General features: G+C 40.1%; 2 protein-coding genes across 3 annotated transcripts in view; one reads left to right on the forward strand and one right to left on the reverse strand.

Moving 5' to 3' along the window:
• The window catches only part of LOC134179442 (uncharacterized), a 16,206-nt gene extending 4,797 nt beyond the window's left edge, over positions 1-11,409 (reverse strand). For both annotated transcript variants that reach the window (XM_062646339.1, XM_062646347.1), the window contains exons 1-6: positions 10,720-11,409; positions 5,712-5,826; positions 5,525-5,649; positions 5,415-5,464; positions 5,284-5,344; positions 53-188 (exon numbers count right to left, since the gene is read on the reverse strand). In XM_062646339.1, coding sequence (XP_062502323.1) covers positions 53-188; positions 5,284-5,344; positions 5,415-5,464; positions 5,525-5,649; positions 5,712-5,826; positions 10,720-11,394 — 1,162 coding nt within the window. In that variant the 5' untranslated portion in view covers positions 11,395-11,409. The remainder of the gene's footprint in view (positions 1-52; positions 189-5,283; positions 5,345-5,414; positions 5,465-5,524; positions 5,650-5,711; positions 5,827-10,719) is intronic.
• A 1,348-nt stretch (positions 11,410-12,757) lies between these two features.
• LOC134178986 (nucleoredoxin-like) overlaps positions 12,758-15,000 on the forward strand; it is a 3,256-nt gene continuing 1,013 nt past the window's right edge. The window contains exon 1 of the mRNA XM_062645900.1: positions 12,758-13,395. Coding sequence (XP_062501884.1) covers positions 12,838-13,395 — 558 coding nt within the window. The 5' untranslated portion in view covers positions 12,758-12,837. The remainder of the gene's footprint in view (positions 13,396-15,000) is intronic.

The following is a 15,000-nucleotide window of genomic DNA, read 5'->3' on the forward strand; positions in this document are numbered from 1 at the left end:
GCACAGCTATTATAGCAGTTACTATAATTACCCCTATAGCTTGACAACATACCATAGATAACGGCTCCAATAGAGACAATAGGAACAACAGCAAGTAAGACAAGTGTGAGCTTCCAGCTGAGAACAAACATGAAGACGAGAGAGGCAATGATCAACAAGGCATAGCGAATAAGCATCGACAGGTTGCTCTGTCAATCACACAACAATGAATGAGAAATATGAGGATAACATAAAATGACAAGATCAACACTGGTATTATCACACGTCAATCTCAATCACAAGTATGAAAATGTTGTTTTACTACTCAATGATTTTATTCCAGGTACATTCATTGGCAAATTGCGTTATTGCTGGCTGATAAAATTAATCTATAAATCTATGTAACTGTAAAATAAATACTAAGTTAAGTAATGCAAAAGTTTATATTAACTTGATCACACACTATTCTTAGCTAGTGTATGAAGTCAGCTATGTTTCTTAGTATAACAGTACCACTGTACAGTGCACTACTACTATACTGCATGGTTCGTTGCACACAATTAAAGTAACCTTTCAAAAAATTAGTTTTTATATGTTGAAATTAATTAATTAAAAAACTGTATCTGTAAGTTCTGTGCAAGGAACCAATTTTATGCACAAATATCAACAAAATGTTAAATAAGTTAAAGGTGTACGACAGAGTGACATTAGTGACGACGGGTAACTACTGAAACATGATTGCAAATGCTTGCACTTGTCTTCTAGATGGAATGGCTAAACAAGAAAATCTAATACCGGTATGTAAAAAGAACCAAAAATATTAGAGTTTGTCTGTTATAACTATATCAGTTTGGTATAGATAAGTTGTGTGATTAAATATGACTGCACAAACACCTTGCTGTTGAAACATTGATTTTTATGACCATGCCTTCACTGCAAACAATTCACAGTACAATTTTTTTTATAAAAATCCATTGACACGTTGACGTCGTTCACACAATTTGCTACAAATAATTGCCACATCATGTCTCTCAACAGTCGATCATTGAGCAAGTGCTGTCTACCCATAATGATAAACGTACGCTACAAACCAACTGCAATCAATAGCATAGACTGGTCTATCACCTACAATTTTGCACATTGTTTACAACATTCCAGTGCAAACGCAGACGGATGTCTGAATGATCACTCTCCTTCTTCTACTGGTTGTATGGGTTTGCATTATCAAGCTTCCCTTATCTAAGTTTCAACCTATCTTGATCTTTTATTAAACCTTGATCAACACACATTTCATCCTCATGGAAATAATGGTTGCTCACAGTACTGCTGCCACCATATGTTCCATTATTTGCAGCACTTAGAGAAAACTTAATTAAAGACTGAATTCATTAACCATGACGCTAACCTAAATATTACACCAAACCCAAAACCAAAACCTAAACCAAGACCAAAACCTATATAAACCCAAACAAAACATAAAACCAACAAAAACCCTAAACCACACACACACACACACACACACACACAAAAACCCCAACCAAAGCTAACCCTAAACCAAACCCACAAACAAACTAAGCTAAACCCTAACCTTATTATAAACCACACCAAACCATAACCCTTACCCAAATTCCCAATGCAATTTACTAACTATGATATAACTCTATTGGTGACACTGTAGGGATTTAGTCAATAGCACCTTTACAAGGAGACTAGCTGAACAGTCAGTCCTTAAACTGAGAAAATTAAATTACTATAATAAGTACCCTTTCTCAACATTGTTTACTGATTATCCCTGTATACATATTCAAACGACCATAAATCCCTACAAAGAGACGGCTAATAACCATGAGTGCAGCCAAAAACTGATTTGACCACTAAAGGGTCAAACTTGGACTGTGTGCAGAATTTCATGTTACACACACACACACACACACACACACACACACACACACACACACACACACACACACACACACACACACACACACACACACACACACACACACACACACACACACACACACACACACACACACACACACACACACACACACACACACACACACACACACACACACACACACACACACACACACACACACACACACACACACACACACACACACAACACACACACACACACACACACACACACACAATGCTTCATAGCGAGAGATTGCCACTATTAAACAAAGAATCATTCTTACTGCATCAACACCAAATCGACATCATCAACTATCCTGGAGTTTGTGTTGTCTCCGCCCAATAACTGAATTGCATGATAACCGACGTGCATACATGGAATTTGTGTTAATTACCTTAATGTATTTTCCCAGGTGAAGAACGGGCTAATCAGCTAGTACTTTATATATAGAGAGATTACCACTAACACAAGAATCATTCTTACTGCATCGACACCAAATCAACATCAGGAAGAAGAGGATTTCCCAAAGCTTAATCAAGTGGATTTACAATAAAAACTAAAATGATTGACACCAAAAAATTTTCAGAGGATGATCAGCTAGATCATCCTAACATGCATATATACAACACAGCATCACAACATACACAAAATTAATGAATAGATATGTTTTTAAAATAGAAAGATTCACTTAGTGAGCATTTGAGAAATTGCCTGATCACTGCTTCAACAATATTTATGTGTAAAACAAGCATTGAACTCTAGAAATGCTTTAGTTACAGAGTTATCTTAGTTTATAGATAAGTTGCCCTTTCCTACTACCATTTTTTCACTCTCTGCTTAGCAGTCTCTTCATCTTACAAAATAGTTTGTTATTGTCTTTGTAGTTTCCTTATTTTTACGTGAGGACGTGATGCAGTAATACTGTGTTTACACGAGCACGCATAGCGAGCGAGCCGAGCCGTTCAAGCTTAGCATGCCAGCTCACGTTTACACAACACACTCTTACAATCAATCCAATGTTTTCGATGGGTGTGTTTTTAGCGTGCGTTATATACGTGAATTAACACAGCTCACGTTATTTCATGCTCACGATGGATAGAAAAGAAGCTGCTCGCATTTTTTCTCTATGGCTTTACAAACAGTCAAATCGAAAAATTTGTAGGACATTTATGAGTTAAATTCAAGGGATTTGATCCTTGTGGTCATTGTGGAGGCACTGGTCCTTTTCAATTTCCTCTCCAGAAAACTCCCATCCCAGCATGGGTAGCGTTAACACAACATACCAGACCTGAGTCAGCCCCACGGATCGGCTACAAATGCCGAGCTGTGCTGGCTCGGCACGTTTCTCGGCACGTTTACACGTGCCTTCCATGTAAACGGGCTATAAGAAACATGTACCAACTTCATCACAGAATATATTGCACTAATTTCTAAAGTACCAGCAAACAGATTATAGATTCACACAAACTAAACCATTTCTGTTACAGAGAGACCAACACACCTTACACACACACCTTACACACACACCTTACACACACACACACACACACACACACACACACACACACACACACACACACACACACACACACACACCTTACAACACACACACACACACCTTACAACACACACACACACACACACACACACACACACACACACACACACACACACACACACACACACACACACACACACACACACACACACACACACACACACACACACACACACACACACACACACACACACACACACACACACACACACACACACACACACACACACACACACACACACACACACACACACACACACACACACACACACACACACACACACACACACACACACACACACACACACACACACACACACACACACACACACACACACACACACACACACACACACACACACACACACACACACACACACACACACACACACACACACACACACACACACACACACACACACACACACACACACACACACACACACACACACACACACACACACACACACACACACACACACACACACACACACACACACACACACACACACACACACACACACACACACACACACACACACACACACACACACACACACACACACACACACACACACACACACACACACACACACACACACACACACACACACACACACACACACACACACACACACACACACACACACACACACACACACACACACACACACACACACACACACACACACACACACACACACACACACACACACACACACACACACACACACACACACACACACACACACACACACACACACACACACACACACACACACACACACACACACACACACACACACACACACACACACACACACACACACACACACACATGTACTGTATAGGCAACAGTACTATTTAAACATGTACATTCTAATCAGATTTCGTTAAAGTCTAACTACTATATAATGTTCTGAGTCCCTGTTACTGAACAGAACTGGTATATGTAAATAGTAAACATGTAGCATATCATCATGAGATAAGCAACACTTTCTCACAACAATTGGCCTGTTTCTCAAGTGGTGAAGACCATCAATAACTCAAACAAAAAGAAAATATCATGATCAATTACTGCTTGACAGTTACAACCATTGGTGAGATATCTATCTATTCTTCATATAAATGAACGAATAAAATTAATGTCGGTGCTATTGATATTAATATGACTGCTAATCATGTCTACAGACACAATTTCCTTGAAACTTCTAGTTTGCAATTAAAATTAATTTTTTGGCTACAGTGTGTATGTATGTGCTTGTGTATGAGCCCTGAGTGGGACTGCACTATGTGTGATCAAGCTTGAATCTGTGCGCAAAATGCAGAAAGCAAACGCTACATGTGGGATGTATATGTGCAACGAAGGGTCAGCTTTCAAGAAGATAAGTGTTTACTGCAGAATTGGAATGTGATGAACATGACTAGAGTGTGCCCATACATTGTTACACCTTATCAGCCAATTGACTAATAAGCCTCATGGCACAAATTTTGCTGGGAGATCATTCCTCTATGAACCTGAGCACTATAATATGAAGTAATACCTATAAAGTGATATCTACGTTGCTATACCTTTGTGAGCCCATATGAACCCACATTAATTCATCTACATCTATTCCTTTCCAATACACGCACAAATGCACACACACATTCACACACACACACACACACACACACACACACACACACACACACACACACACACACACACAAACACACACACACACACACACACACACACACACACACACACACACACACACTCGTTCATGTGCAGTTACTTCTACCATATTGGCAATCTACTATCAGCATGCACACTCACCGTAACTGCATCTTGGACAACTTGGGTGTCTGAACTGAGTCGACTTGTCAATTCACCAGTTCTTTAATAATATAAACCAACAAGTTGTTAATAACTCATTAATATAACAAACGATCCAACACATTGATAACCTTGTCACATCAAAAAAAGCCACCTCTTGTTTCATTACAGAACCAAACAACTGCAAACAAGAGACCAAAAGTGAAAAACAGTCCAGTTGCCACAGACTTTCTTTACAAACCCTTTGCCTCAGTCTTGCTACAAGACGTTCTCCTGCCAGTACAAAGAAGAATGACCTAAACATGCCAGCAATGGAACCAGCCAGGAAGACACCAAGCAATATCCACACATCTTCATTCATTTTGCCTGTAATTAATATTAACACCAATTGTCACATTACTTGTACAAAACTAGATGTAATGTTAAACCTCTATTTTTCTGAACTGCAGCATCAATCACTTTACCAAAGTATCGTGGTGCTAACACCATTGACCCAGTTGCAATTAACAAAAAAAATGTAGCAGGCACAAGTAAGGGTAGCTCCTACAACAGAAAGCAAATGTCTGTGAGACTGCATGAAGCAACACTACAAATTGTTCTCACTAAGTATTTAAAGTTACACACACATACTACTTTCAATTTTTAATTAAATTTACATTTAGCATCCTCCAATTATCAACATTAATGAGAACACAGGAAACTATAGTTATGTAAGCACATGGCATCAATATCCATAGATATCGCACCATGGGTGGCTAAAATCACACTAAGTTGTTGTTGTCTTATTCACAAAGCAAAACCAACAGCAATTAACCTGTTAATTGATTCTAGTAGTGATACTGCAAGATGGATGCATATTCCCGACGCACCTACATCAGAGAACTACTCAGTTACAATCTGTTTCTTAACCTATTCGCATGTTATCAACTTGAAATCAGCAATTGGAACATAAGATAATCTAGCACCTACAGAGTAAAGTAAAACCAACAAATAGAATTGATTTATACAAGTACACATAATGTTGAGAGTGTACAAGCAATTACACTAGATTACAAGACTAATGATGTTTCTCGAGTATTGCCCACATGTAGCTAAAAGCAACGTCAAAAGATGCTGCCCTACATCCTTTCAAATAACGTCGATAGCCAATCCACTGTCTCCAGACATAGCCGATTATGATCTCATGCTCAAGCAGGCCTAGCTAGCTAACACCATATGCATGGTATCTGGGAGCAGACTAACAGGTTCCAGTTGTCTTTCTTGTTGCACTAAATTTTATTATAAGACAATATTTGTGCCCCTATCCTGTGTCAGCTGTTGCTATTAAAAATACACATTGTCATGGTTGTCTGGCTCAAATAATTTGTGCTAGTTCTGACATTCATTATAGAAACGCCTGATGTATGTGTTTTACAAAAACCATTCTTCACAGCAAGTGATCAGAAAGAACACAAGCTTGATTCCATACAAAACATTACACTATCTCAGTTGAAAGTAGTAAAAGAGTGTTGTACGAGGTGACAGGGAGCCTAATTCTACTGATATCACTAATGCATCATATGCTAAACGTCTGCACACCATCAATAACTAAGAATAGAAGTAAATATAACTATAACTCAGCTCATGGCAACTTAAGAATTAAGGTTCCAGCAGCTCTCCCATCTTATCTGTACACTCATCACTTTTCCACCACATCATCAAATGTCACAAAATGTTATTGACAGTAGAAGTAATTTAATTCCGGTAACATCCATGTCTTGAGGGCAAACACACACAGATGCAGTATTAATTTCTCCACACCTATTGGAATGTGAAACCTATATATTCAACTTCCCAAACAACATCTATTCTAAATTGCACTTTAGTAAAGTCTTGACATCAAACAGGAAACAGTAACACAATCGGTGACAAGCACTTTGGGTGTAATGACTCAAGTTTCAACTTTCTAATGGATGTAATGAGTGACAGTGTTACAGTTTTGTGATATATGTACTGCATGCCATAGTCATAAAGCCGGAAAGACAAACGAAAAAAAAGCAAAATGTCGTAATAATCTCATGCCTCAATGCAATTAAGTGCACTACACTAAGTGCAAAGTACCTCGGTTATAATTTCAAAGCATCCTATGCTTATGGTGTGTCCCTTGAAGTCTAAAACTAAAATTCAAAATAATGACAAAGAGATTGCATAAACATGTGTATTACTCCACAAACATATATATGTTAAGCACAACTAAATAAAAACAACCTACTACAACTCAATTGGATTGTAGTTAGAAAAATTAAGTCTAATGGCAATGTTTGTAATGTCAACTACACTAATCAGGAGTGTAGCATGGCATGACTAGGCTATAGCTCACTATATATTTGTAGGTGTTGTCTTAAAATTTGTGGACTTTAACTTGAATACGTAATGCTTGGAAACGCACTCTAATCCAATATTGGGATACCAAGACTTCACATTTGAGTCACATGTCAATGTAATATAAATTTAAATTTAGATAACAAGCGTTTGTTATAATTGATTGATCAAACGTACAAGTGACACTTAGAAAAACTGCATTTATTTCTGTATAGTATGGAGTATCTATTGGCTAAACACAAGCGTACAGTCTACCTAGCTACCGATAGCAAGTATTATGCAGGTTTGCATTCGCCAGTTTTGTCTTTGTCAATTCTTCTAGGGGACATACATACACTAGTCAGTCTTAGGTTAAAGTAGACATGTTTCAACCAGGCACGTATTTATGTACACTGTGAGTCTGGGTACGCATGTATGGATATGTAGTGTGTGGATAAGTACGTACAAACAATCGATTTCTAGTCAATCACAACTTTGCATACATGTTATTGATACAATACAACGTTGGTCACATGTAGTTATCACGTGATCTGATGCTCTGAAGTTGTCCGTGCACCTGCTATGCAGTCGTTCAAGCATGCATCTATTAGTCTCGTGTAGACAGCCCCTCCCCTAGCCACGCGAGACTATGCATCTATATCATGAATGCATCAGAAAGTCAGGAAGAGACAAAAAAAGCCATTAACATGCCCTTAACCTAATGCAACAGCACCAAACATCCTCCATTGAGATCAACATAATCACACAAATACTGAGTTCTGATAAGCAGTTTCCAACATACAGTGCTAGTCCAGATAATCAAAATTTGTTGTAATATACATGTTGTCTTTTATTACTATCAAATTAAAAGTATAAACAAACAAGTGTTGATTTGTTAAATCTGCAAAAGTTAACTTAAGCAGAGCAGACATTTAAACAAACAGCTGAAAAGTGCAAGTGGACAGACAGACAGACAGACAGCTAGGCAAATTAAGGCACACATAATCATCATCATCATCACCACCACCACCACCACCATCACCATCACCACCACCACCACCACCACCACCATCATCAACAGATCGACAAAAGCTGAAGTAGTGCAAATTCTGTAGAGTACTGAGTGAGACACACAACCTTGAAGAATCATTTTGTAAAATCGATTATTTGAACATCTATTCTATTCTACAAGTCTAGCCAGAAAACTAGAAGCTACCTACAATAGAATGGCACAACCTGCGTGACAAAAATGGAACATGTGAAACTGTAAAACGTTTATTATTATCTCAGAGTTTACTTGACCCTGAGTGGCCATGTTCAAACTGATCCAAGATTTGGGCAAGCCCTTCATATTTGAAAATCTGCTATTTGATATGTTAAACTGTTGACAGACAGACACACAAACAGACAAACAAACACCTCTGAAAACATTACAACCTCGCTCAGCTGTGCTATGCAGGTTGTAATCCAGGTGTATATTTACTGCTGTATTAAAACTAAAACTAGAAGCCATCTACAATAGAATCGCACAAACTGCGTGACAAAGATGGAGCATGTGAAACTGTAAAACATTTATTAACTGTTATCTCAGAGTTTACTCGACCCTGATCGGCCATTTTCAAACTCATCAAGATTTTGGCAAACTCTTTGTATTTTGAAAATCTCCTTTTGATATGCTAGTTGAAGAGATACCGTGTTGACAGATTGACACCCAGACACACAAATAACACTTCTGAAACCATTACAACCTCGCTCCGCTGTGCTACACAGGTTGTACTAAGTAAACCAGGTGTATATTACTGTCAGTACATCAACACCCATAGTTAAGCCCTGTCCACACTAGACCAGAAATGGATCACAGTATCATGTGACTGATACATTCTAGGATGGTGGATGTGTACGTGTGAGCTCTTTGCTTGCGGAAAGCGTTAATACAGCAGCATAGAGCAATTGAAATTGAGCGAGAACATAGAAGAGTTGGGAGGGTTAGATGTTCCGACTACACTTGCAGCACACGTGAAGGTAACACCCACTATTTTCATAATTGAATTCAACCGATTGTGATCAATGTGGATCAAACCCACCTTTCAATGTGGATTAAAAACGATTGGATCATGATTGCCTTGAAAGTGGATTAGGTGTAGACGTGACATTTGCAGTCGAATCGCAATCCAGTTGCCAGTGTGGACAGGCCATTTTTAATAGTCTCCTGAAGTTAGAACAATTTTTACATTTGTGTTACAGTTTAGACTTGGCCCAATTTCACTCCATCCTCGTCATTCCCTGGATTATCAATTCGATTGACAATCCAGGGAATGACAACGGCGGAGTGAGACTAGGCCGAGTCTATAGTCACAGTTGTTTCTAAAATACATACACGTACACTAAAATACATTCTAAATAAATAAATAAAAAATAAATAAATATATAACATTAAAACAAATAGATACATTTGTAATTTGCATCTTTCTTTAATGTTGTCCCACTTAGGGCGCATTTCTTTACCCCTTCTGGCACTCCTGGAAGAGTCTCCTAGGAAGACACAGAAGAAGGCGGCAGAGTCAAAGGTGTCAGAAGAGGTGTTCTCACTGAAACACTTAGAAGTGGCTGCAAGAGATCGCACTTGCGCAGTAAAGTTGCTGGACCGGATGTTTGTAAACAGAATAGATGAAAGTTATTGCATACGAGCCAAATGCTTGTTACTTGACTGTGCACTACAGGCAGACTCTCGATCGTGATCATCGCTTGTCTCTCCAGACATGGGGATTCCCGGGCTGTCACTCCACAAAAGACATCCATTCCCTTCTCCGCTGCTGCTTTTCCACCCTACTGGGACACTAGTGAGTGTCTCCACAATAGCGTCAATGTCAACCATTAGAGCGCAAAGCATACAAACTGTGCATGCAAGAGCTCTTCTTTACTGCCTCTTCCAGATTTTAGTCAGAAGAGCAGAAGAGGTCTCGTGACCTCTCCTGCCCTCTTCCAAAGAGGGTAAAGAAACACCTCAATTCTTCCGACATCTTCCAGAAGAGTCAAAAGAGGTAAAGAAACGTGCCCCTACTCAAATGCTAGATTAAACATATTATTGCTTTTTACCGGCTTAGCCAAGCCAAGAACTCGATGAACAGGCACTCGATACTTTTCCTTCTCATCACTGTCCTTCTCAGTTTCGTTGCTCCATTTGCCACTCCCATCATCCTTGCTCGTATTCAAATGCAAGGCAAATGCAGCAATACGAAACCTGGCACTATTGAGGTATTTAAACATAAAGACACAGAACCCCAGTTCAACAACAGCAAACAGAGACGACGTGATCAAACAAACTCCATAAGTGACAGGCATACCATCTTTCCCAAATATATCCCCATCATCATCAGATAGGATAACACCGTCCTTAGCAACGACATACACGACATTTATTAAGATGCAAACAAGAATCAGAATGAGCATCAAACGCGTCCGTCTAGCATGAGGTCGCTCATATGGTTTATCATCCCACAATTCGTGTAAGATCGAATTCTCAGCATTCCACAATAAAGCGGCACATAAAAGTAACTTTGCCAACGATACCAACACTAAGTCAAAGACGGAATTTGTCCACGTGAAGGACGTGATACTAAACTGCAGTTGCTGTTCGCTTTTCGACTCTGCTTCTTCGCTGGGTGAGCCGGACAGCCACAGACTGACAGTCAGTGCAAAGTCCACAAATAGAAGAGCTCCAAAGATTGTGGAAAAGCGAATTATTCCCAGACGATAGAGTCTCTCTGCCATCAAAATTTGTGCCTAGTCACGGTCACGTGGGTGCGGTGTGTGCACGCGACTAGTTGCCTCGCAGTCCATTCTATACGGGTCTGGTAACATCAGTTTGCTCAATGGCTCCCTAAAAGGTGGGAAATGTAGAATTAGCTATAAAAGCTTTGGACCTAATAAATTAAAACAAATTGCAAAAACATTAATAAAAATAAATATTTCAATTTGTGTCAGTAAAAGACAGATGTCAACACTTTTTGGCGCAGTTCTTGTTGTTGTTGTTGTATAGTTGCATGGCAGCCTAATTGTTGCAGAAGATTGGCCTTCCAAACATCGAATACTTCCTACGCACCTAGTAAATGCTCGATTACTGCAAGCACTCGTCTATTCTTTGATAGCAGTTCAAGTTTATCAATACAACGATATACAAGGAAAAGAGAGAGCGTCGCGTCTGATATCTAGTAACTGTCTTGTACAGGATACACATCGGGAATGTCACTACAGTGTCTAACCATTGGGAATGTGTCTATATATAGTACGTGTACCCATCAAGAATGTCACTATGCATGCAGTGTACCCATCAAGAATGTCACTAAATATGCATACAGTGTACCCATCAAGAATGTCGCTATGGACACAGCTAGTGTACCCATCAAGAATGTCACTATGCATGCAGTGTAAGCATACAGTGTACCCATCAAGCATGTCGCTATGGATACAGCTAGTGTACCATCAAGAATGTCGCTATGGACACAGCTAGTGTACCCATCAAGAATGTCGCTATGGATACAGCTAGTGTACCCATCAAGAATGTCACTACAGTGTACCCATCGAGAATATCAATACAGTACACCCATTTTAGTGTATAAATTGAAATTGACACAAAACAATCTGCTAAATGGTACTATCAAGTGATAAGCAGATAGGAAAATAGCAGGACATGATGACATGATCTACAGACAGCGCTACATGGCTACACAACCTACTAGCTAAGAAAAATATGACGGTTTCTAAAACCATGCAAAGTTATTGCAAACGTTATCGCAAAAGCCCAATAGAAAGAGAAAATATTGCCGAGTTTTTTAATCTTAGTGTTTGGCACAGCACTGTCACACCCATAATCACTACAAATGAGTATTGCTATTAAATAATGGTCTCTGTAATGTGCGGTGTCTTTTAGTACACCTCTAACTTAATCTAATTCCTTAATAATTCTCCTAGGTTTAAAATTTGCGCGCTTCCGCCCGAAACCGATAAACAAACTGTTAGCATTTCAATTGCGAGCGAAACCCGTTTTGCAATGTTTGATGACAGTGCACACGCGTAGCTATTCGATTGCACGGAGCTCAAATTACGACCAATCAGCATTCTCGGGCAATTCATCAAAAGGCGACACGCGGTGACACTCTGCGACACGCGGCGACCCTCTCGCGTCTCTCCACCGACTCTACCACCTCGTTCCTCATGGCTCTTGTCGAACTACTCGGCCCGACCGTCGTGCACGGAGACGACAAAAAATCCGTCGACGTGTCGAGTCTGTCCGGCGAAGGCAAAGCGATCGGCATCTATTTCTCCGCTCACTGGTGCGGCCCATGTCGCTCGTTCACGCCGCGACTCGCAGACTTCTACAAGAAAATGAAGTCCGGCCAGAAGGGTGCGAAACTAGAGCTCGTGTTCGTCAGCTCCGATCGAGACGAGAAGAGCTTCGACGAGTACTTCAAGGAAATGCCGTGGCATGCGTTGCCGTACGATCAGCGAGACAAGAAGAGCCAACTGTCGTCGAAATACAAAGTGCGCGGCATTCCGACGTTGGTCTTCGTCGACGGACAGACTGGCCGTCTTCTTACTGCCGACGGTCGCAGCTTCGTGCAGTCGGATCCGTCCGGTGAGGAGTTTCCGTGGCACGACAAGACGTTTTTGGAGGTGATACCCGGGAAGGTGACCGGGAAGGGCGACGAGGAGTTGGATTTTGAGAAGGATCTGAAGGGAAAGATTCTGGGCGTGTATTTCTCCGCGCATTGGGTGAGTCGGAGTGTGTGGAGTTTGGTGTGAATGTGCTAGAAAACGCGAACGGCGTGTTGCGTGTTGCACTAAGCGTAGGAATTGGTTGCGTGACACTACACTTCTGGTGTGCTCTCACATTTTGGCAGTTGTGTGTTGGGTCGTGTCAGGTCACGTGATAGACAAGAAAAGAACTGATATCATTGTTCAGGGTTGTCCCCAGTATACAAAAGGCACGGCGCTCCGCCATGCCTTGGCTTCCACTTGGTACAGGCCCGCCATGCTTTGCTGTATGAGTAGGCAGCGATTAGCTATGAAGACAATGACTTGTATTTGTATTTTGAAAAGCGGGAAGTTGTTTCAGGCTAACAAGTAGTTTCTGGGATGCTTGGTTTGAAGATAAGACCAATTAGGACAAAGACTGCCATACTGTAGGAACTTAACAAGTACTCGAAGATAAAGAGTGGTGGTCTTGCACTCTGCCCACTATTTAGGTCAGTATCTGATGGTAACAAACGAAGTCTGTAGATGTCTGGCCTTCCTATCCTATATAAAAGGAAGTTCTTAACTTCTTGAGGTCTGGAAATTTTCCCACTCGCATTGATCTAGCTATCATGTGGTCAAGCACAGTGAACTAAGACAGAGAGAACCTTTTTTCAAAAAAGATAAACCACTTTGTTCCTTTTATGCCTGAGCATTCTGTGACAACAGTTTGTGGCATCTCAGCATAAGCAAACCTGCATCAAAGCTTTTGTGGTCCGACCATAATTTAAGGTGGGCGTGGTTATTTGTTACAATGCTGAATCAGGATGATAAGCATATTGCTGAGTATATGCTATGCATAATATATTGACTACCTGTCAAGACCCAAAGACTTTACTTAACACCTACTTCTTAGAGCTCAACTAAACGAAAGCTAGTTGACAGCAAGACATGTTATTATTTGTTGAGCATGCGCTCTAGATTGCACTGGTGATGCTGTTTGGGACTTGGAAGAAAACAGTCTCTTGTAAACGATTTTCTCAGTAATGACTAGTGAGTGGAATTTCAGTTTACGACATATAAAAATTGATGTATGTTTAGAGTAGTCCAGGATTGAACCATGTCAGTTGGGAGTGTCGGACTCTACTCCCAATTATGGGAAACTCTTTTTTGTGTGTTCCAGGGAACTTGGCAGCTATGGCTAGAGATGTGCTAGCCCACAAATGTCTTTACTATGCCCCCTAAGTTTATTTACAAACGGATAGGTAGCAATTTAGTAAACCATGACAAACATTTAATTAATTAAGGTATAAATGTGTAGGGGTGGTCTCTCAAACAGGCATAATACAAATACATCAGGCTTTGTCTGTTGGTCTGTTGGTAAACCCTAGTAGGTCACAATGGCCCTAGATGGCAAGTCGGTGTTAAGAGTTAGTAAAGCCAATTTACCCAAAACTAGAGGCAGAAGTATTTCTAAAACACAATTACAACAGAATGCATTGATTTTAAGTTGTAACCTATGAAAACGTGTCTGTGTTCATATAGTACTGTATAAGAATGAATGCTCTATCTAAGTTTCCAATAAGGACAACAGTCAACTTGATTATTGAAGTTTTAGTTTCATGAAGTGCCATTTTATTGCTT

This window comes from Corticium candelabrum, chromosome 1, assembly GCF_963422355.1.
Source record: "Corticium candelabrum chromosome 1, ooCorCand1.1, whole genome shotgun sequence".
Lineage (NCBI taxonomy): Eukaryota > Metazoa > Porifera > Homoscleromorpha > Homosclerophorida > Plakinidae > Corticium > Corticium candelabrum.